General features: G+C 49.3%; 1 protein-coding gene across 1 annotated transcript in view; it reads left to right on the top strand.

Moving 5' to 3' along the window:
- Positions 1-23,739, top strand: part of syt7a (synaptotagmin VIIa) — a gene marked incomplete at both ends in the record, with an annotated part of 63,760 nt that overhangs the window by 21,620 nt on the left and 18,401 nt on the right. Inside the window, 4 exons of the mRNA XM_079743145.1 lie at positions 6,383-6,486; positions 13,352-13,431; positions 14,930-15,064; positions 21,390-21,788. Of these exons, the coding sequence (XP_079599271.1) occupies positions 6,383-6,486; positions 13,352-13,431; positions 14,930-15,064; positions 21,390-21,788 (718 nt within the window). The remainder of the gene's footprint in view (positions 1-6,382; positions 6,487-13,351; positions 13,432-14,929; positions 15,065-21,389; positions 21,789-23,739) is intronic.

Genomic DNA, 23,739 nt, shown 5'->3' with positions numbered 1-23,739 from the left:
CCTCCTCCTCCTCCTCTTCTGCATCTCCTCCTCCACCTGCTCTCTGCTCTCCTCCTCCTCTGCAGTTCCTCTCTTCCCCTATTCTTCTTCCTCCTCCTCCTCCTCCTCCTCCTCCTCCTCCTCTGCAGTTCCTCTTCCCCTCCTCCTCCCTCTCCTCCCCCTACATCTTCTGATCTTCAAGGCGTATGTGATCCAACACATATGTGCAATTTTTTTTAATCTGTGTCAAGAAGAACATTTGTGTGAGTATGCAGTGCATGTACAGGCGCTCCTCGTCTTCTATTCACCCACTGATCTACCAACCCAAGGTTGGGCCGGGGCGTACACTCCGCTACATTTTCAGAAGGAGCATTATGCATTATGATTAAACGAGAGGCACAGAAGGACGTATTGGTGTTTATGGACCTCTATAGCTGCCTTTAGGAAGAACATGACGGACTGAAGGATGGTGACCTTTGGAGACAACAGTAGTTTGAATTCCGATAGGAATAAGTTTGAGAGGCGAGCCAACCAGAATATATCTCTCTCCAGAAGCATTTTCTGATATAAAAAAAGGGCACATAAAAAATTCAAATCTCGGCCTCAAGGCTGATTTCCGCCAGAAGTTTTCTCATCACAAAGAGGCTTTCTTCCTTTCACTCTATCAACCATCACCATGCGGACAGCAGTCAATAAAGTCAAGGTTACCTCGGGCCACAAGCGGTGAGCAACGGCTTTGTTGTCTCTGCAGAGCTGCAAGAAGCCATCATATGTAAAAGCTCTCATGCCCCGCTAAATAAGCCCCAAGAGGCGGCTTCCTCTGCTTTCTGGCGTATTAGCCATTATTCTCAGTGTGAGACCGGAGAAGCGATGGGGACTTGCTGATGACACCAGACAACACGCGACAGAGCCGAGCAGAGGAGGGCTGCGTGCGGAGGCCAGGAACACAGTGTGCCAATGTTCACGGGAACATACCACTTAACAGACGCCCCGAGATCTCCCTGATCGATAGCATCCCCTTTCTGTTCTTATCTCGGTGTTGAAGTCGTCCTGTGTGTGGCGCTTCATCCAGTCGTCCTTAATGACAGCGACATGGCGCCGTGATTAGGGGCAGGAGTCACATGCTAATAGTGTACATGGCAATCATGCATCGCTGAGATCCGTCGGCCTATTTTAAAGTTGTGTGTTCCAATCATCTGCTGATATATGATTGTAATCCATTACTAAAATGTTTTTTTATGGGAAGCAGAGACACTTACAAATTGCAGAAATGGTCTGCCGGTTAGATTGCCGAGTGAGAGAGAGAGGGAGAATGCCCTTGGTGCGCGGGTTGAGTTCCTCCTGTGGCGCTCATATGAAAGTCATCCATTTCAATCTCGCCTGGTTAATTCACTTTTTCTACTGCAGTGCCGAGGGAGGGAACCGGCTCGGGCATGTAGATATTGCAAATAGCTCAAGAGCATGCATACAAGTCCCCATCACACACATCAGACGAATAGCTGTTACTAAATCATTGTATTTATGACTCATTCAGAGACTCTAAAAGGCGTTATTTATATCGGCAACGCAAGCCGGATCAGAAGATTTCCAAAGAGGACCGCTGCTGACAGAAAGTATAAGCATTAGTGTCTCTCTAAAAGGAGAGCCCAGCTCTAGTTTGGGGTTTTACACTTGACATTTAAACAATCCCATTTTGACACATTAGCCCAAGGAAAGATGCAGCTGTGGAGTTGCAAGGTCAATGATTCATAATATATTCTAGTAGTTGCCCAAAGTCACAAAAGTAGAAGCATTGCGGTTATATGTTGCAGAAGGATCCCTAATACTGTCTGTCCGCTCCGCTCGGCCTGCCTCATGTTTCGTTTGTAAATGTCTCGTGTTTTCATGGTGATATTTAGTTCCTCATGCTATAGACTAGCATGGCCGCGGCTTGTGTACACGCTGAGACTCCAGATTTGCTTTAGTCAGAGGTGCTGATGGGGGGATGGAGCTGTTACAGGTGGCACCTGGCGTGTGTCACATGATGTGTTGCTGTGTTCAGCGCTTCTCCCGCCTGGCATGGCGCTGAAACAGATCTGATGGCTCGCACACTGAGAGCAGACAGTTAGTGGGTGGCAGTCTTCTCGCTCTCTCTCTCTCACTCACTCTCCCTCTCTATCTCTCTTCTTGCCAGCATTTCTCCTCTCTGACGGCACAACAGTAGCACAGCGCCGAGAGAGAGAGAGAGAGAGTGAGAGAGAGAGAGAGAGAGTGAGAGAGAGAGAGAGAGAGAGAGGGGAGGGGGGGACGTCATAGCTCTCATCTCCCTACAGGGGATTCAAGAGCCGCTCTTGTCTGTCTCTCCACAGGTGTTTTTAACCTCTCCAGGTTTTTAATGGCTGCTGCTTTGCTGTTGTAGTCCTCCTGTGCTAAACGCACCGCCGCATCGCTGGCTGGTGCCTCCGTTGTAACTAATGGATGCCGGTTGTTGAACCAGGATGCTGCCGTTGAGTCATGGTGATGAGAGAGAGCCTGGCTGTAGATCAGACCCTCATGAGCTAATCGTCTCCTCTTACTAATGACTGAAGCCGATTGTCTCGGCTTCCTGCTTTTCTTTTACCATCTCCATTAAAGATGTCCTGACAAGATTTTTTTTGTCTGCAAACTTTCTTCCTGACAAAATAAATTGCTGCTTTTCTCCATTATCTACAAGATGTGGTTTCTCTGCTGGGCTAAAATGTCACCTTTTCCTTTTTTTTCCCAGCTCCGACCGTTATGAGATTTCTTAATTGCACGATTTCCCTGGAAGCAAGCTGTTAGAGCTCTCCCTGCACACCTACACCGTCATCCCCCCGTGACGTAGCTCCTGCGTCTCCCTGCTCTCAAAGCTCGCTACTCCTACTACCAACAGTGAGATGCATCTCACGCACAGGGGCTTGTCCGCCTCGTATTAGGGATGGTTGACTGGGAAAGCAAAAGATTAGTGTAAAAGTCGACTATTAGAACCAAGAAGACCAATACAAAGGCTTAATTACAGAGAGGATGACGAGAACATGGGTGATTAGGCTCTGGCAACAGCTTTGCACCCCAGAACCCCTGGGATGGCTGCGCCCGGCACACCCCGAGCCTGCGCCCAGAGATGCCGTGTGGCAGCAGGTATTGTACGGCCACTGCTGCTACTCCGCCTTTCCAATTAGTGAGCTGTCTCCCCCCCGGGGACCCGCTACCTTCCTGCACGCTCCTGGCCTGCGCACGCAAGCCGCAGTATGCACACAGCATGGCTCCCTCGGTGGGGAACACAGCTAAAAGGTGTTCTCGTCTTTTGCTTACGTGATAGCGCCCGCTCTCAGCCGCGCCTCCGAGTCTCAAATCGGCCCCTCCAGGATGCGGCTCTATCCCTGCCTGGCTTGCTCTTGTTGTTTTTGTGAGAGAGCATCACTACACGCCACCCTCTGCCTCCTCCTCCCCTCCCTGCTCCGCTCCGGTCCTCGCACGCTGCTGCCGTTTGTGTACTTCTTTCCTCAATGTTTGAAAGAAATAGCCTCAGAATGCTAGAGGAGAGGCTTTCTCTTTCAAGTTCAAGTGTGCTTCCACTTCTAAAGGCCGCTGATCAAAAGGATTGGCGGACCGTTCGGCCCACTTGTCGTTTTTAATGAGCAGGGCCGATCCAGGCAGCGCTTTGGTACTCTCCTCCTAATGGAGCGCTGCTACTAACTTGTGTCATCACCACCCTCACGCAATTGCCACAGCATTATTTTTACATGAAGCTGCAGTATTTACGTGTGGCTTCAACTTGTAAGGACATAAGGGCCTTACAAGGGGGGGGGGGTATTGTAATCTAAATATAGCATGATGGTACAGAGGAAGCTTGCCACTATGATGGCACTGTGTGTGTGTAGTCTGGTGCGGGCGTTTCAATGTTAAGCAATGGGTCCATTTATTAACATTGTCACCTGTTATCTATCAACATAAGCCCTCCATTAGGCACCAACCTTTCTTTTGTACTGCATATTTTACACATGCTTGAGCATACCTTTGGAGAGACGGAGTGTAGGTGTGCTGTGGTGGAAGGGTGCAGCCCGCGGTTCATTACTCCCTGCAGCTCTGTGCCGTGTAAGGCCCTCTCTAAGCGGTGCCGTTAAGTTCTCAGTGTACCTGAGGCGGGCAGCAGCAGCAGCAGCAGCTGCGTCTGACGCAGCACACAAACCATGCGACCTTCATAGCCAGCCTCACCGCTACACCGACAACAGTGATCACCAAATCCCCAAAAACCCACGAGCTCGCAGTTCTCAGCAGCTGCTTCTGTTCTGACTTAGACTTCCTCCAGCCCAGCTTGGAATGCAGGACATCTATCATCACGTCACACACCGAATAAGTTAGTTCTTCCCTTGCCTTTAAGGGGTGAGCCCAGGCGATGAAACTGCCCGGTCGTCAGCTCTCTGATGTGCAGCCGGTGGCCAATGGTCCGTGATCCAGACAGGTTTACAGGCAGTCTGGAGACCTCCGCCCGGCCCCTGGAGGTCAAACCGATCACTGAGCCCCATTTATCCATTGATCCAGTCCTGGAGGAGCACAGATAGATGAAACAGCCACGTTGGTTCACTGAGCTTCACGGTTAAATGCCCATCACCGCGCCACCTTTTATTTTTTTGCAAGATACTCTTGAAAACATCTTGCATCTTGGAGTTGAGAATGGAGCGCTGGGTTCGGAGGGGGGGGGGGAGGGGGGGTGAAAAGTGCAGCTGTGATAGGCAGAGGAAGAGAGAGCGAGGGGGCGGCTTAAGCACCAGCCCAGCTAATGAAAAGACTTGACGGAGTGTCTGTCAATGTTTATCAATCCCTTTTATGGAACTTCGTTGTGATGCTCCCTTCTATGTGCGTAGGGAGCGGGAATGGGGCGGAGGCAGGGAGGGAGGGGAGTCTGAAGAAGGGATTCACGAGTGTCTTGAGGAATGAGTGAGAGTGGTTGAAGCTCATTGAGGCGGTGGGCTGCGTTTTTGTCCTCTGTCCTCTACAGGCCATTGACTTGTTTGAATGAAGTACAATGTAAAAAAACACCCTGGTGCGTTCAGTGTGGAGGAACCGCCTGTTGTGAATATCAGGCACAGCATGGACACCACTGATACATGCACACAGCTGGGGGCTCGCAGGCATGCACACAGACACACACACACACACACACACACACACACACACACACACACACAGACACACAAAGAATCACACACACACACACACACACACACAGACACACAAAGAATCACACACACACCCACACACACACACACACACACACACACACACACACAGACACACAAAGAATCACACACACAAAGACACAGACAGACACACACACACACGCACGCACGCACGCACGCACGCACGCACGCACGCACGCACACAAAGACACACACACACACACAGACACACACACAAGACACACACAGACAAACACACACACACAAACATCACACACAAAGACACACACACAAACAGACACACAAAGACACACACAGACACACTAAGACACAGACATACACACAAGACACAAAAAAACACACACACACACACACACCCACACACACCCTGGGTGATATTCATTCTGCGGCCCTGTAGAGGTACGTCCATCCGGCTGGGGATGCAGTAACACAAATTAATCACCAGCTCTCATGCATTGTCCACCCTCTCCCCGTCCTCCCTCCCCCCAACCTCTCTCTCTCTCCCGTCCTCTCTCTCCCCTGCCCTCCCCTCTCTCCCCCTTCCTCCCCGTCCTCCCCTCTCTCCCTGTCTCCCTCTCTCCCCTCTGTTCTCCCTCTCCCCCTGCCTCCCCGTCCTCCCTTCTCTCCCTCTCTCCCCCCTGTCCTCCCTCTCCCCCGTCCTCCTCTCTCTCCCCCTTTCCCCCCTGCCCCCTCCTCCCCCGTCCTCCTGTCAGTTAACTAGCTGTGACACGGTGACAGTGATGTGTGCGTGGCTGAGGGATGCCCGCCTGCCACCCGCCCGCCGCCCGAACTAAGACGTATTGAAATGCGGCTTCAGGGAGGTACCGGGTGGGGCCACCGGGTTCCTCCGCTGCTTATGATGGTGTTAAGATGGCAGCCCTGCTCCAGCTATTCAATTACATGTGAAAGCACCATTCTTTTCTTTGGCTTCTCCCCTTGACAGCATGATTTATTGCGTTTTTTCAATCAGTCATTGCACCACGGCACAGGCCGCCATCAGATTCCTATGGGGATTGTGCACATTGTTGTGAAAATAGACAAACTGACTTTTACTCTCTTTATCCCTTCTCTCTCTGTCTGTCTGTCTGGCATGGATGGATTGGTGGTGTTTGTGTGTGTGTGTGTGTGTGTGTGTGTGTGTGTGTGCGTGTGTGTCTCTGTGTGTGTGCGTGCCTGTGTGTGTGTGTGTGTTTGTGTTTGTGTAGGCTCAGTGACCCTCAGTGTGTTCCTGGTCTCTCTAGCGGTTACAGTGTGCGCTGTTTGGCTGGTGGCTCTTTGTGGCGTCTGCGGCTGGTGTCAGCGCAAGATGGTAAGCTTACACACACACACGCAAACATGCACATGCATGCAGCCATGCGCGCACACACACACACACTCCCTGCGTTACTCCATCTTTCACTGCACATAAGAAGACACAAGAAGAAAGTAAATGCCGAATTATCTGATTCATATTGATCAGATATTTAATTTGTTGTCTCAGAACAAGTAGATATTTGGAAATTATTTGCTTTCAAATTTCCGAATCACCTAAATTAAATGCCAGTGGAACAATGCAACAGGACAACTCTGTTGCTCATTAAATGTTGGAACAACAATGAAACTTTGTAACATAACTTTCTAACTGCTATTCCCTAGCCCGAGTTTACTCGGGGTCGGGGGTTAGGAGTGAACCAAAGATATGTAAAATGAGGCTGGCCTTTACCGCAACATTTTGATTCCACAATTCAACCACACATTCAATGGCAATCATTGCATTATCAACACATTGTTGTGTATTGATGCAGTGCAGGGAGAGAGAGAGTCGGGCAGCATCGCTGTCAGGGTCCCTGCTCTGACCTCTGATGGAGGGCATGTCCATACTGATTATGGGGTATGAAATGTGATTGAGTAAGGGGAGGCTGCCATTCATTAGGAAGATAGAGCTGTATGACCAAGTGACACTTTGCTCCAATGATTCTTCTAGCTTTACATTATGTTGATGCTAATAGATTTTTGGGCTTACCAGCAGCAAGATGAATTGCTGTAAAAGCTTTCTTAATGACTTAATTCCTGGTTAGTATGTTGTGTTTTTTAAGAAGGACAATTTACATTTATAATGTGGTGGCTGTCTCACTATCAAACACATTGATTAACTTATTCCTTGAGTGGGAAACTAATACTGCATGAGTATAAACGTTGAAAATAGTGGTAATTAACTTACTTAATTTATCTTCAAAACAACTGGTGCTACTAATAGCATAATGGGTCATATTTAGTTTAACTATTATTATTATTATTATTATTATTATTATTATTATTAATATATATATTATTATATTGTAATGATTATATCGATACATGAAATTATATTGTTTGGACTTCACATTCTGTAAAAATAATTATACATTTGTAACAGAGATACATTTGTTAAATTATTGTTATTTAATATTAAGCATTTTCAAACCATCTTTTTTGTCAACGTTATCAACAATTCAATAATTTTAAATATTCTACCACCAATTGGTAGACAACCTTTATTAAACCTCATGAAAACACTAATTATGTTATTAAAATACATGCTGTCAATCTAATGATGTTATACAGAACTCACATAAAGCATCCAGTCATTCCATTCCAAATGAAGTAGGCTATTTAGATTTTGATTACGTTGTGTGTCAATATTTTGTATGATTTATCTTAAAGTGAAAGATTTTCCTGTAAATATATGTCTGTTAAATCACTATCAATCACATGATTAGGTTAAAGAATGGCTCAGGGTTCTAGGTGCTAGTCGCTACTATATTCCACACACTGGACCTTTAAGGATTCATCCTTAATCTAGACATGACTATATTTCTATTTCCATGCAGCAGCCATGCACCACCAGGGCTCTGTGTTACACAACCATGTCTCTGATTAACATATAGAGCTCCACCGCCTCCAGTACCACTTTTACATCCAGCCCTCTGGTGTGAACAACAGTGGAATAGGACCTAGACTGGACGGCAAGTCCTTAAACTGTTGGTGCAGCCAGAACATCAGAAGTTACGCTGGACCCTGGTCCAGCGCCGCTCCCCGCAGTACTGCCTGTGGCCCCTAGGGGTAAGGTGGTGCGGTGTGGCCCCCTACAGTGTTGCCTGTGGCCCCTAGGGGTTAGGTGGTGCGGTGTGGCCCCCTGCAGTACTGCCTGTGGCCCCTATCGGTTAGGTGGTGCGGTTTCGCCCCCTGCAGTACAGCTTGTGGCCCCCAAGTTTAGGCAGTGCGGTGTGGCTCCCTGCAGTACCGCCGGCGGCCCCTAGGGTTAGGTGGTGCGGTGTGACCCCCTGCAGTACTGCCGGCGGCCCCTAGGGGTTAGGTTAGGTAATGCAGTGTGGCTCCCCGCCCAGCACACTAGTCACTTGCATGAAGTCAAACACCATCAATATTTATGATAAACATGATGAATCCAAAATGCTTAGAAATAATTACCAGTAACCAGTAAGATTTAGAAATATAGTAGAGAGTAATAGAGTAATATTATGTACTATATTTTAGTTTATAGTATATTATACTGTAGTATAATTCCTCCATATCTCTCCTCTGTGTAATCCTGGCCCTTTGATATTTATTATTATCCATTTTACATTGCACCATGTTCCCATGACACCATGATTAGAAAGTAGATGCAGTTTAAATCTGCATTAACATGAACACTTTCATCTTCCAGCCAAATGACCAGATTACACATTGCATACTATATATCATGCATATTCATATATGCAGATCAGGCGTGCACAGAACGCACCAGCACTCAGACTCACGTCCCCAACACATGAATGTTTAAACTTAGATCTGATGACACACTGTTGGAGGCCTGTCCTCCTTCATGAGGACAGCCTCACCCCGGGACACACGTGTGTCATTGGCTGGTAGGCCTGTGATGCCCGCTTTCTGTCATGATTCATGGACGTTTGGATAGAGGCGTTCTGTTTTATTGTAAAAGTTTTCATGTGTAATCACAAAGTGCCCTCCCCCTCCCGCTGCCCTGTGTGTTATCTCTCTGGAAGTATTATTTATGGCCACCGCCCTTCCTCCGCCTTGGGCGGGGCTCCAGACCTTGTGGGCGGGGAGATGGGTGTAGTGCAAAGTGAAGTTAATATGCTGCGTGCCAGCGCTGGGTCAGTGGTCCTCCTTGTCGACGCATGGCAGCTTTTATAATGTTGATGTTTTACCCAGTTGTTTGATGATTCCATTCCCCTTCTATTTGATGTTCGTTTTTTTGTCCCGTCTATAACACTGAATGTGAATTTTATGTGAACACTGAATTTTATTCAGATTGACATATTGAAGATATTTTTCTTCCTAGTTTCTTCACGCATCAGTAGTCCTTTTCCGTGAAACATATAGACGTCGACTTAGCGATGGCTTTATAATGTTATAGCGATATAATGGAAATACATGTTACACATGACACACTTACATGACATTTCCGTAGGTGTGATTTTGTTGTCTGGTTGCCATGATGTACAGGGCGTGGAGGAACGTCATGAGACATGGGTGTGGAACGGGCTGTTTCCACGCCAGCGTCGGTGAGGTGTGGATAACATCTGTCTGAACAGCAGTAGGCTGCTGCCATTCCAACCCTGAGCACTGCTCTGAGCTCGGTGCACTGTGATGCTTCACACGGCTGTGGATAGTGCCCTGTAGGTTGGCGTTCACACATGAGGAACCCTCCATCGGCCCACAGCCGCAGCCCTCGTCTCAGTTTAGGAGGTAGCAGCACATCATAGTGATGAAGAGGAAGAGGGTAATGACCACGGCAGTAAAGCGGATGGGAATACACAGAGGTTAAAGTAATTATGGAATTATGGAGAGAGGAATAAAATGCGCTCTCTGCGTTCATCTGTGTGATATAACGGTAATGCATTAGAGTGGACAAAGACACTCTGCACCGTCACCGGTAGAGTCAGATATAAATCATATGGGGGCTAATTCTACGGCTTTGTGTGGATTTATTGTCCCTGTGAGATTAAGTGGCAGCCATTAGCTGCATGGCGAAGATGGTAACAGGTAAAGGCATTTTTGACAGATAGGAAAAAGGGAGGTTAATCGAAATGATCAGTCGATGATTTACTAGTTGGACGACGGTTCGAACGGCGCGCTATTGGAGCTAATTACAGTGTGAACCGGGTAATATCGAGTGCGTACGGATACCCTCGGCTGACTGCTAATTCCAGAGACAACAAACACAGCTGGGTTTGAAGCCCCAAGTCTGCCAGCGCCCCGGTGGAGAGAGTGGTGGTTGCACTCTGTCCCCTTTGTCTCTGCGTTACACAGCCAGACCGACAGCCCTGCCTTCCCCAGTGCTGCTCGGCCCTTATTGTCTTCATCTTCTCTAGTACAGAGCGCGGGTAACATGGGGTTGAATCATAATTGGCTCGTCATCATATATGTTTGGGGGTTGGTTGGGCGTTTTGTGAGCCAGGGATTAGTGGCTACCGAACCTGTCACTTGTCTTATGCGGAGACGACTGATTTAAATGGAATCAGTTTTATTTCAGATATGTGAGATCATTTTATGTGCTTTTCCCTGACCTTGGAGAATATATCTTTTTTTTGTTCAAATCGTTTATTAGTGAAAAATTCGTCATTTACTAGTGTAGTGAATGACACCAAGGATACCAATCAAAATGGATGACATCCTGTTCGTGTTTCCGTGCAGGTGTGCGCATGAATGTGTGTGTGTGTGTGTGTGTGTGTGTGTATGTGTGTGTGTGTGTGTGTGTGTGTGTGTGTGTGTGTGTGTGTGTGTGTGTGTGTGTGTGTGTGTGTGTGTTTAAAAAGTCACATTGCCCAGGGTGTTTGCATCCTCCCTGGTTTCCACAAACCAACCCCTTTCCCTCCGGGACTGGCTGTCAGTCACTCCTCTCTTCTTTCCTCTTTTCTCCCTTCACACCTGTCCCCTCCATTCCAATTCCTTTGTCTCACCTGCTGTTCCTCCATTCTCCCTTTGCTTTTTCATCTCCTCCCTGGCCCCCCCGTTCTGCCATCTCTCTCTCTCTCTCTTTTGTTTTTTGTTGCATTCTCTATTTTCTATTTCCAGCTCTGTCTTCTTTAACTGTGCTGGACTCTCACTCATTCTCCCTCTGTTCCCACCTTACCAACGTGTTTACGGACGCGTGAAATGATTCATGAATTTCCCCTGATAGCTTGTTTTTTACTTCCAGAAATTGTACCTGTTTTGCTGTCACCAGAAATAGCAGTGCTCCAAACTGCGCTTCATGGTTCGGGTGCTTAGCCCATGACAGATATCTTTGTATGGACTCAGTGTGTGGTTGCAAATGGGGTAAATGTTTAATAAGTCATTTTCATTTTGCTGCCCTGAATAAAATGATATAACGGCAAACGATGACACGTGAAGTGGTGGAGTGACATGATTTGAATTAATTCACTTTGGAGAAACGTCTCTTTAACTTAGATGACAGAGCTAATGTTTCACGCTGTACTGCCTTAGCGCAATTGACAAGTCATGGGTGAGATGCTGCTGCACTTAGACCACGTTAAAACTGACCAAGATTTGTGGTGAGCAAACATTCACTTTAGTATTTCAGCATTCGTCCATATTGGATGAAGCCTTGTTCACACTTCACACGCTTGTCTATTTATTTCATTCCTCCCTTATTGATTCAAAACAAAATGGATCTAGATGTTGAGTTCATAATAACCCATTCATGAATAATGTGTTGAGGTCACAAAATGGAAGAACAGCTTTGTGTCTTTTTGCACCTCTTTTCATCCTTGTTTTGCTCTGCAGCGCTGTACTCAACATTACTTAGTGATCCGCCTGTTCTAACCCACAGCGTAAGGTGCCTGCCTTAGAGGAGCGGAGATGAAACCAAATCTAGTCTACCTCGTATGGATGCCACGGTGGCGCCAACTCAAACCGCCGAGCTAACGCTGCCTAGATTTGGATTTCCATACACTCACGCGGCTTCATTCATGAACAGGCTTTGCATCATTATTTATATGAGCCCAATTGGCTGTGACAACTCCTACGTACACTTGAGATGGTTTTTCCTGTCTGCAGCGTCCCCCATGTTTACTGATGGCCTCTCTGTGTGCTTGAGTGTAATGAGTTGGGATGCACATGAGGCCTCACCATAGAGGAAGCAATCTGTTTTCTGGAAACTGGTTACACCCCCCAAATCTTTAATCCAGAGTGTCCTCCCTCTCTGGGACAGACGGAGTCTTCCATCAGGAGCCGCTAAGGGAAGGACTCAGTCCCTCTAGCTGGCTGGTCTTCCAGTGCACTCTGTAGTTGAGACTGGCCAATCTCGCACCAGAGGCGTATTCTTCTGTGGAGTGGCTAGTTCTCAGGATGAGAGAACAGGGAGGATGATGAGTTCATGTCCGGCCCGTTGTATTAGTCCGTCTCCCTGCCTCGGGCCATGAGCCTCAGACTCTCTCTCTCCTTGCTCCCTGTGCAGCCAGCGAGGCCACGGCAGGAAGTAACCCCTTAGCCAAGAAAAGATTCAATTGGACAAGCGGAGCCGGGGGAACGGCTCGGTGTGTTTTACTCCCTACTCATCTATTTTCTGGCACCGAGAGTCTCCTCCCATCCTGGATGTGTATCAGAGCATCACTTTCAGGCCACGGTGTGGGGGGGGGGGATACGGGGTCCCGCGCTGCTCTCCTCACGCCTGTCTCTGTGGCGAAGCGTCAATAGAGATTAACCGCTCTGTGACACGTGTGAAACACCTTTACCAGTAATGAGCCTTTCCAGTAGAACGCACCGAGAGGACCTCGCCCTTTTAAAGCCTCAGAATTGCCCTTATTTCCATGGTTACGGTGGATGGCGCTCTGCCTGTGGAACCGCAGGTTCAGGCGAAGCACACGAGTCACACATACCGTTCTTCCTCGAAAGCAGCAATTGCCGTCTAAATGGCAGGGTGGGTAACATAATAATCAGTCAGGAACGTCTCTTCACCGCAGAATCGCTTCTGAGTCTGATGAGCATAATCAGAAAACCATCAGCTAAAGGAATGATGGCGTGCAGCAGCCGAGATAATACACAGGGCGGAAGGGTGGGGGGTGGAGATGGTGGGGATGTTGGGGGGCGTTACACTTGAAACGCACACAGTTAGACGCAGCGCTTCAAAGCTAACAGATCTGAGGTAACCTTTGTGCTTCTCTCCCCTCCTTGCCTTTTCTCTCAAGGGGAAGAGGAATAAACCTGGAGTGGAGACCGCCGACACTCCAGACTCGGCCCGTGGGCGCGGGGAGAAGAAAGCCATCAAGTAGGTGCTTGGCAACGGGCTGGACTACAGTGGTCCGGTGACATTCAGCTCTGTCCTGTCCCCACTTAAGGCCCCTTAGTGTACAGCGCACAAAGGGAAACCCCTAATTAGTCCTTTGCTTGATTTTAATTGAGTGAGATCTCTGGCCAGAACAGGTAGAACAGAACAGGAATGAATTGATGAATTAATCAGACCTCGTAGATTGGACTGGGATTGCCTTATCGGCCTCACTGTACATGAAGGTTTGGCCAATGGGAGGTCATGGTTCTGATGTGGGCCCCAGCTCTATAGTTGCCCACTGGAGGAGATAGGAAGTGTCCCTAAAAGCCTACGTCTGTGTCCCAGGGCTAGAGTGCTCACTTGGGGTCAACGAGGTATACGCATCTGGAATTCCTGGCAGATGATTCCAGCCCTATTCCGGGATAAATATTCAGAATGATTTCGTCAAGCTTCTCTTAAAAGGACTGTAAACTATGGGGAGTTCAGTATTGGCCTGCTGTGACTGAACAGAGTCTGTGTAGGGAAATGAGAGAAAATGTCAGCATTGTATCATCTCTTATGAATGTCTGCATTAACCTGACCAAGATCGCCTCTCCCCGCCAGAACCATCACATTTCATGTTGGGGTGTTTGTACACATGTCTTTGTGATCATTCTGTGTGAAGAAAAAAAGAAGGGACATTACACCAGAACAGTGGATTCTGGTGCTCTGGAAATCTTATTTGTTTTCATCTTACTGCTCTCTAGGTGACTTTTGTATTTTCTTCCTCATTGGCTCCGGGAGCGACGTCTGTGCACTCTCTGCTTGTCATCCCAGCTTCGACTCCTTTTCTCCTCTGAGTGCTGTGCTTCTCTCCCTCCTGCTCTGTCTCTCTCTGCCTTAACTCTCTGTGTATGACCACTGTGTGACTTCTAACGGCATCAGTGATTACCCTCACTTTCTCCCTCATCTATTCCGACTGCTCCTGGGATTTACCTCTCTGCCTTATTCCTTACATGCTCCCATGCTTTCCCCGTATGTGGAGGAAGGAGCCGCCTCTCGCAACGAAACACTGAATGTCTCAAACGGGAAACACGAATGCGCTTGTCTCTATTACGCTCTAACTTTATTTTCTCCTTCCGCATCTGAATAACCTCCTTCTCTCCCCCCAGCCCTTCTTAATGTGTCTCAACACGCGTCAGCACAATGTGTTTTCAGCTTCAGTGACCCCCCCCCCCACTCAATGTTCCCCTCCTCTTCCCAACATCCCTCTGTACTGTGAGTGTAAGCATGATGTAAGACATGGATGTGGCTCTATTTTTTCTTGTCGTTTACTACCAAGTCCTTGTGACGATCCCTCTGGGAGGACCCCCAGGCCGGAGCCAGGCCCCGCCCCTCCCTGCAGGAGGAGGAGAGGAAAGTGTGTCTGATGCAACAGGCTGTGCGATGGTCGGCGGCTGCTGCCGCAGCGGTGGTCCATGGTTGTGTTGCTCTGACCTGTCTCTCTCTCTGGCCACAGCGACCTAGACAGAGACTTTTGGAATAACAATGACAGCAGCACAGAGCAGCAGAGGTGGAGCTCCTATCCGCCCAAGGAGTTCGTACTAAACATTTCTCCCTATGCCCCATACGGAGACCCTCGCCTCACGCTCAAGTGAGTCTTGGTCAAAGACTGGTAAGAGACTCCTCCCCCCCCCCCTCCCCCCCTCTTCCCCATCCCCCGTCTGGCAGGGCTGTCGTGAGGCAGGGGCACCACATGCATTAATACCCTCTTCTCTCCCTCCTGTCTACTTACCTTTCCCCTCCTCTTTTTCTCATCCCTCCCCTCCCCTCTCTTCTCCTCTCTCCCCTCCTCTCCCCTTAAATCTCCTCCCCTCTCTTCTCCTCTCTCCTGTCCTCGCCCCTCCTCTCTTCTCCTCGCCTCTATACCTTAACTTCTCCTCACCTGTTCTCCCTTATCTTCCCTCCTCTCTCCTCTCTTCTTTTTTTTTTCCTTTCCTCTGTTTGTCTCTCTTCTCTCCTCTTCTCTCCTCCTGTTCTCTCACTTCTGTCCTTTCAGCCTTCCATATGATTAAAGCCTGCCAGCATCCTCAGCAAATAATTATGCATCCCCTCAAACATTAAGATAATGTGCCTGCAAACCTTACTTGGTGTCCGCCCCCATTCTAATGTTATGGTTTCCTCAGAAATAGTCGATGCTGGAGGGCAGAAATCCCTTCTACTATTTGAGCACAGACTATTTGCAGTGAGATATTTTAATGTCCTTGTTTTTGTTTAACCACTATTCCACCACCAAGAAGGCAGAAACTGATGAAACTGGGCATATCTACTGGGGACCCATAATCGTAACTCTTGATCACTCAAAATCTGCACAAACATGTGAGGGTGAAGATGAAGCCGTTACAGCACCCAGCTGGAACCCGCTGGCTTTAAACACTACCCTCGTAATTCCTGTAGACCAGAATGAACCTATAAAAGGTGTGTCCGCGGCCCCCCCATTCACTGCAGCCCTGCCAGACACGCTAACCCTTTACTTCTAACCTGTCACCTCTCTCTCCCATGGGGCGTTACCATGGAGACGGACAACCCTCTTTGCCCAACTGATAACACGACTGAGCATTAACCCCCACCTGCATCTCTGTAACCTACCTGCTTTTCGGTGCCCCCTCCCAAGTGCTGCAGTGGTGGTCTTGTGGTCGTTTTGTTTGTGGAGGGTTGACCGTTGCAGCAGGTTTATGGTGGTGTGGTGCGGCTGGTGTTCACCTATGGTTCACCATGTTGTGTGGCTCTCCCCCAACTTTCCCCTGACCTACCCGGCCACCTTCTAGCACTGCACCTAAGGCACATGCTAAGCAGGAGGAATTGTGTTTTAGTTTATGAATGTGATTTTGATTACATGTGTTACATGTGAATGGTACAAGGTTGTGAGGACATAATAAGACCCCAAAACTGAGAGGTCTTGCATGCATTTAAGTGAGTCTTGTGATTGTTTTTCACACAGTTGGGGGCAACACACACAGTGTGTCCAGTAAGCAGCCTGATGCCTTGCCGTGTTGTACTGGCTAAGCCACTCAGGGGTTGGGTGTGAGGTGAAATTGCCAGGAGGAATGGCAGCCGTAGATTTATGAGAGCAGAGTAAAGATAGATTACGGTCAGAGGACTCAGGGAGAATATGAGGGCTGAGCTCATCAGGCCTTGGGCTTGCACTCTTAAAAAGTAATTTGATCAAGAAATGAGAAACCCCCAAGGTGTCCATTGATGCTGCATAAAGCCATACTATAAATGTGAAAATGTGTTTAAAAACAGTTTTAACATTTTATGGCTTGTGTAATGTTATGATTGTGAAAATGGTAAGGGAATGGATGGCAGATAAAGGCATAAACTAGTTGATTCAAATGGATTGATGGTTGATGTCCTTGCACTGCATAAATGTGCTCCTAAGGTCAGCCACATGCGACCAGGAGACGGCCCTCCCTTCAGATCCCCCTGAGACCAGCAGCTTTCAATCTGGGGACGGACACTGGGCCAAATTTGCCAAGCAGGTTAAATATGTTGCATCAATCTTCATACTTATTATTTGCTTTTGCAGTCCAGTGGTCACTTTTAATATTTAATATTGGCGTCAGTCAATCTGTGATGTCGGCACCAATACTGAACCACCAATCGTAGAGATTGGGGGAGGTGTTACACCTCATTCATCAGAAATTCATTCAAACTCAGTTGAAGTCAAACTCACATTTTTTACAATCCCAAGGAGATTTCTTCCCCATTTTCAGTGCCAGTGGTTTCCACTGGCACTGAAAAAAAAAAGAAATCTCCCCATTTAGCAGTGTACTTCTGCTAAATGACACACGGATTGTCAATCCATCAAATTAGACCATATTCTAACATCGAGCACGGCCAGCTTGCTTCTGCATGCTAAACTGCAGGCTAAGGACAGCCACCTTTGTGGTTGGCTGGGTAATGAGGCCCACGTCTCAGTCTGGGACGCCCTCCTGGTGATTGATTGGTGTGTACATGGTCAGACAGGTCTATCGGTCTGGCTTATATTTAACAGGGCGGCAACCTTCACACACACGTAGAGTGGCACAGGCAAGCCCCCCTGCTGCTTCTGATCACATTACAATTGCCTTTGTATACAAATGGTATCTGGTATTTCCCCCCCTGTGCTGGAGCACTCTGCAGCCTGCATAGTAATGGCACGTGGTCATGTCACCAGAGGGCACTAACGTGCTTTAGTTTCCATCATCATTTTGTCATTGCTGATGTCGTCTGTATCCCCCAGCACATCTTAAGATAGGTTTTAGGAGATCACAGATAGCATTAGCAGCCCTGTGCGCCGCAGATCATAACTTTGACCCAACTCTTTGAAGTGCATATTACAATATGATACGGTTTGTTAGTGCTGTCCATTGTCATATGTAATATGTCTTTCAGTATCTTTACCATAGCTTCATAGCAGCTGCACAGTATATCATTATTGAACGGCACTTTTAAGAGCTGGGGGGATGTTTGATCAAGATGTCTGTCTGGGTGTATCCTGTGTCTGCTCTGAGAAACAGAGGGCCTTACTGATAGCAGACAGAGAAACAAACTGCTCCCTCGTGTTCCCTCTGACCCCTGCTGCTCCTGCTGCTCCTCCTGCTGCTCCTGCTGCTGCTTCTCCTCCTGCCAAACATGGCGGCTACTTTAGTAACGTCCCACAGGCTCCCTGTGATGTACTCTCCTTTCTCGCCCTCCTCCACCTCCTCGCCTTCATCCACTCTTCCTGTCTCTTAGCCATCCTCCTCCTCCTCCTCCTCCTCCGCCTGCTGCTCCTCAATGGACTCCTGACCCTCCCCCAACCCCACCTGCCTGTCCCTGGGCCTGGGAAGATAGCCCTCCCTGTGCACACTGTGCCCCACTGCTACTGTTCCACTCAGTCATGTGGTTGTTTAATCTTGACTTCTATGTATTTGTGTGTCCCATCCTCTCTCTCCCTCGCTCTCTCTCTTTTCGACTTATCCCTCTCCCCCTCTGCCTACCCGCCCTTCTCCCCTTGTGCATCCCTTCGTACGTGTGGTCATGGCCTTTCTCTCTCTCCTGCCCTGTAGTGGGGCTGTTTCTGGGGGTCAGAAGGTGGCCCTGGGGTGGCTGGGGGAGGATGGGGGGGGGGCTTGTGGTAACGACAGTGTGAAGAGCCTGATGGCGGGGGCAGCGAGGGCCGGCCGATGGCAGACGGTCCAGAGCCACGTGCAGTCCGGGGGCCTGCGGCCCGACAGGTGAGTGCAGATGGAAACGGGAGAAGAGCTGGCGTTTCGGTTTCTCGCTTCTTTTTTAAGATATTGTGAAGCATTCTGATGTCTTTGATGTTGTGAGGATAAAGGGATAAAGAAATAACCCAAGTTATTAACATGACCTATCGTTTATATCAGAGACAAAGTGATTTCTGGTGAGAATGTGAATTATTTCTCCTCATGTTAATGTCGATGGGCTGGAACGGTGGTGATGTCAATTGCCATTCGTGCTATTGCAGGCAGCGATAAGAGACTTTAATCTTCACACATGGGAAGTCAGGGGGAAGCTTTCTTGTTCCAAGTTGTATTGTGTGCTTGAGTCAGACAGTACAGAGTCAGTGAGACGGAGTCTGAAGTCCTTTGCAATCAACATGCGATCAATAGGCAATTATCGAATATTAGCACTCTGCTCACACACTCGGGGGACACTGCGTCCTGCTGCACTGCTCCATGGCTCCGTGTGACACCGGCCGCCATCACGCCGCCGCGTCTTTCACACACACCCTGCAACACACGCTGGCAGTCCGTCTGTCAGGAACGACTTCCCCCCCGCTCTTAATTAGACCAGTTTGCGGTAACCGAGCTAGCGCTAGCTATAGCCGTTCCGTTCTGGATGGGCTCTCTTTGCCACCATCTTTGAAGTACGGTGAATGACGAAGACGTCTGTTCGGCGATTTATAAAGGAGTCTCATTTTCAGTTTTTGTTCTTGTTTTTTTTATTTGCACCTTGTTTTAGCGCCTTCTGGCTGTGATTTCTCCCAGCGCAACACGTTCACTACCATCGCTACCTCTGTCGTCCTCTCCTCTGCTCATTTTTCTCCTTCCCCTGTCTATAATTGGATTCTATTTTCAGGCTGCTATAAGTGTCGGTGTCTCTTGTGTTTGTGTCTCGCACCCCATTTTCTCTCTCTCTCTCTCTCGCGGTCTCTCTCTCACTCTCTCTCACTCTCTCACGCTCTCTCACTCTCTCTCACTCTCTCTCTCTCTCTCTTGTGTTCTCTCTCTTGTGTTCTCTCTCTCTCTCTCGTTCTCTCTCTCTCTCTCTCTCTCTCTCTCTGTCATGCTCTCTCTCCATCTCTGTCATGCTCTCTCTCTCGCTCTCTGTCTTTCGCGCTTTCTCTCCCACTCTCACCCTTTGCATCTTTCTTATCTTTGCCATCTCTCCCTTCATCGCTGTGGTTCTTCTTCCACCTTGTAAATCCCGCTGCAATTCTATTTTTCTCCATTCCCCACAACCTTATCACCAACTGCCAAAGTAAACAGAATGAAAGCTAGGTAAACACAGTTCTCCTGAAAGATCCTATTGGATGAAGCAATGCAGTTAGGTGCAGACGCACCTAACTGATGTTACTGTCTTTCTCTCGTGACCTAATTAGGCCTTGCACAGATCTCTGTGAGATGGAGGGAATATACAGAGAGACTTGTTCAATATATTGCATAGGAGGATATTCTAGAGCTTCAATTCAAAACCGACAATGACATTGATTTGCACGAGAGTGAGAAAACGTCTCATATTGTCAGAGAACATCTTTTCTCAGGTTTTGTTAATTCCAAGGAAAATGAGAGATAGAAGGCATTAGAGAAGGATAATGGGTCAATTAAAGAGTCTTTATGGAGAGGAGGAGTGGGAAATTAGATGATGAGGGACAGGGAGAGAGAAAGTGACAGAAGGGGAGAGAGAGGCAGAGGAAGAAAGAGAGAGGAAGGGAGGGGAGATACACACATGTGGGACGCCTCAGACCTGAGCGTGTATTTAAAAGAGCAAAACAGACTTGAGGAGAAAGACGGAGAGTCAAGAGAGAGAGAATAAAAGTAGATGCAATCAATGGAGTAAAGACAGAACATGGGGATCATCCAACAGAGTAGGAAGCCCTCAGGACTCGGAGCAGCCGGCAGCAAGATCAGCGCACGCCACACGCCTCGCCACGGCTGCCCCGCCCCGGCCCGTGCCGCCGTCCCACGCCAGCTACACCTCCGACAGCAGGTGCCACGCACCGCATCTGCACCCGCACGCAGACCCCTCGCCCATGCCTCGCGCACACCCAAGTTGACCACGGCGCGGCCGGTGAACTCGCACACGGGGAGCCTGCAGCTGTCGCAATACGAGGGTCCGTGGCAGGGCTACTGCCAGCACGCCGCGCACAGCGACCACTCGGCCTGCAACGTCTACTGCTACCTCTGCTACAGCTGCTACTGCTGCTGCCTCACGTTGCTCTCTGTCTCCCTCCTCCTCCTCCTCTCCCCTCCTCCCTGCGCCCCTCCCCCCTCCTCCTCCTGCTCCTCCTCTGCTGCTTCATCATTAAACCCCGCCTCCTCTGCTTTCTCACCCCGATCCCCCTCATGGTCATGCGCCTGGTGTTTGGATGCCCCTCCTCCGTGTCTGGGTTCTGATGGGGCCTGGAACTCCTCGGAGGTCTGTCCCGGCCGCCCCACACCACCCCGCCTCTCCCCATCCCGCCTCTCCTCTGCTCCTCTGTCTTCCTCCAACCTCATACCTCTTCCCACTCCTCACCTCTCTGCTTCTGACCCTCGCCTGTCCTCCCGCCATGGCTCCCGGCTGCCCCCCTCCGCCATCCCCGCTTCTCCCTCTTCCTCCTCATCCCCCTCACCCCCGACCTCTGACCCCCTCCTGCATCCCCCAAACCTGTGCCGACGCCGGCCCGGCTCCCGCTCCCTGCCCTACCTGCTCCTCTGCCCTCCCAGCTTCGGGGACGAGCCTCTGTCGTCGGCGTCCGCCCTGGAGCACATTCCCTCCGGCCTGGCCCGGCCCCGCACGCTGCTCCGCCAGCAGAGCCTCCAGCAGCCCCTCATCCACCCGCCCGTCCTGGGCCTCAGCCAGCCCCCCACCACCTCCCAGAGCCTGGGCCAGCTCAACACCGTCCCTGGCCAGGCGGGGGCTCCCGGGGCAGGGGGAGGTGGCGGAGGAGGAGGAGGAGGAGGCGCGCGAGGGGCGTGCCGGAGCGCCCGGGCTGGCCCGGCCGGGGCGGGCGGCCCCCGGGGTCGGGGCGGAGGCGTACCCGGGCGCCCCTATGATAACCCCGGCAGCTGGGATCATATGATGGGCCAAATACGCAACCGTGGCCTCGATGTCAAGTCCTTTCTGTGAGTGTTTACCTTTTCTGCCTCTCTGTCTTCCCCATGTGCTGTGACTGAGGATGGATTACTTCCCTGCTTCAGTACAGTACCTGTGGCTTTCTGGACGCTCTTTGTGGTTCTCTCGTTCTGGGTCTTCTATCACACCTGACATCCAGGGAAGGATATGAGCTTGGACACCGTTTCAATAGTTTGCATCATACTCATACTATGTTTCTGTGTGTGTGTGTGTGTGCGTGTCTGTGTGTGTGTGTGTGTGTCTGTGTGTGTGTGTGTGTGTGTGTGCGGGTGTTTGGGTGTGTGAATGTCTGTGTCAATGCATGTGTGTCTGTGTGTGTGAGTGTGTGTGTGTGTGTGTGTGTGTGTGTGTATGTGTATGTATTGTGAAGCCTTTTGGTAAAGTGTGTGACAACATAATTATGCAGAGCATCTTGGCGGATGGAGGGTGTCAAAAGTTATGTTTGAAGCATATTTAAAAATAAAGTAATTAAAGATGTAAATGAGGCTGACAGGAGCAGAAGATTGTCAGCCCAGAGCCCTGAGTGCGAAGGGGATGGCTCACAATCGCATCAGAGTTATTCTCCTCAATACAGCTCTAATGCCAGGAAGATTACGTTGCGTTGATAGCATTTCATTCCTGCTGACCATGTTTATTTACTGGATGTCTTTGATGATCCATTTAAATATTGATTAAAATGGAATCTGATATGGACGTGTGCATCGAGAGCTAAGACACTTCCACGATTTTTACGCATATGATTTTCCTCTGTGAAATTAATTAACGTTTAATCGTCATTGAAATCCGTTGCCTCTAATTTCGAAGTAATATACTGCTGGAAAAATACAAAGTTGCAGCATATTGTTGCCCATTTGAACCAATCTCTCGGTGATAATTGTCGGATGTTGATGCTCTGCTTAGCGTTGACACCTGCTAAGGTGGCTCTCAGCCCGCCTCCTTCAGGAGGCTACAGCTGGTCCTACTGATATTCATGAGATGGAGTCAGAACAAGTCCTGCTGTATATCCTCCTGTTTTTACAGGTCCCTAGGTCCATGTGTCAGAGTGTGGTCCCTAGGTCTACAGGTCCCTAGGTCCACCTGTTAGGTCTTCAGGTCCCTAGGACTACAGGTCCCTAGGTCCATGTGTCAGAGTGTGGTCCCTAGGTCTACAGGTCCCTAGGTCCATGTGTTAGGCCTTCAGGTCCCTAGGTCTACACGTCCCTAGATCCATGTGTCAGATCATGGTCCCTAGGTCTACAGGTCCCTAGCTCTACAGGTCCCTAGGTCGACGTGCTAGAGTGTGGTCCCTAGGTCTACAGGTCCCTAGGTCTACAGGTCCCTAGATCTACATGTCCCTAGCTCTACAGGTCCCTAGGTCTACAGGTCCCTAGCTCTACAGGTCCCTAGGTCGACGTGCTAGAGTGTGGTCCCTTGGTCTACAGGTCCCTAGGTCTACAGGTCCCTAGGTCGACGTGCTAGAGTGTAGTCCCTAGGTCTACAGGTCCCTAGATCTACATGTCCCTAGCTCTACAGGTCCCTAGGTCTACAGGTCCCTAGCTCTACAGGTCCCTAGGTCGACGTGCTAGAGTGTGGTCCCTTGGTCTACAGGTCCCTAGTTCTACAGGTCCCTAGATCTACATGTCTCTAGGTCCACGTTTCAGAGTGTGGTCCACGTGACGGTGCACCAAAAGAGCGAGGGTTAAGGCAGCGTGTGTAGATGTGAGTTAACCCTGAAGCATTGATCTTCTGTCCGCAGCCCCATTGCTTCTGCAATAGATTGTTGCTTGAGGCCCAAAAGAGGCGGGAGCAATGATGCATATGTGCGGACACATGTCACACTATATGTGTCATTGTGCGTGTGTGTTTGTATGTGTGTGCATTAGTCTATGTGTGTGTGTCTGTGTGTGTTTGTGTGTGTGTGGGTGTGTATGCGCCTGTGTGTGTAAGTCTATGTGTTTGTGT

Source organism: Pollachius pollachius, assembly GCF_949987615.1.
Source record: "Pollachius pollachius genome assembly, chromosome: 9".
NCBI lineage: Eukaryota > Metazoa > Chordata > Actinopteri > Gadiformes > Gadidae > Pollachius > Pollachius pollachius.
This window is presented reverse-complemented; position numbering and strand designations above follow the sequence as displayed.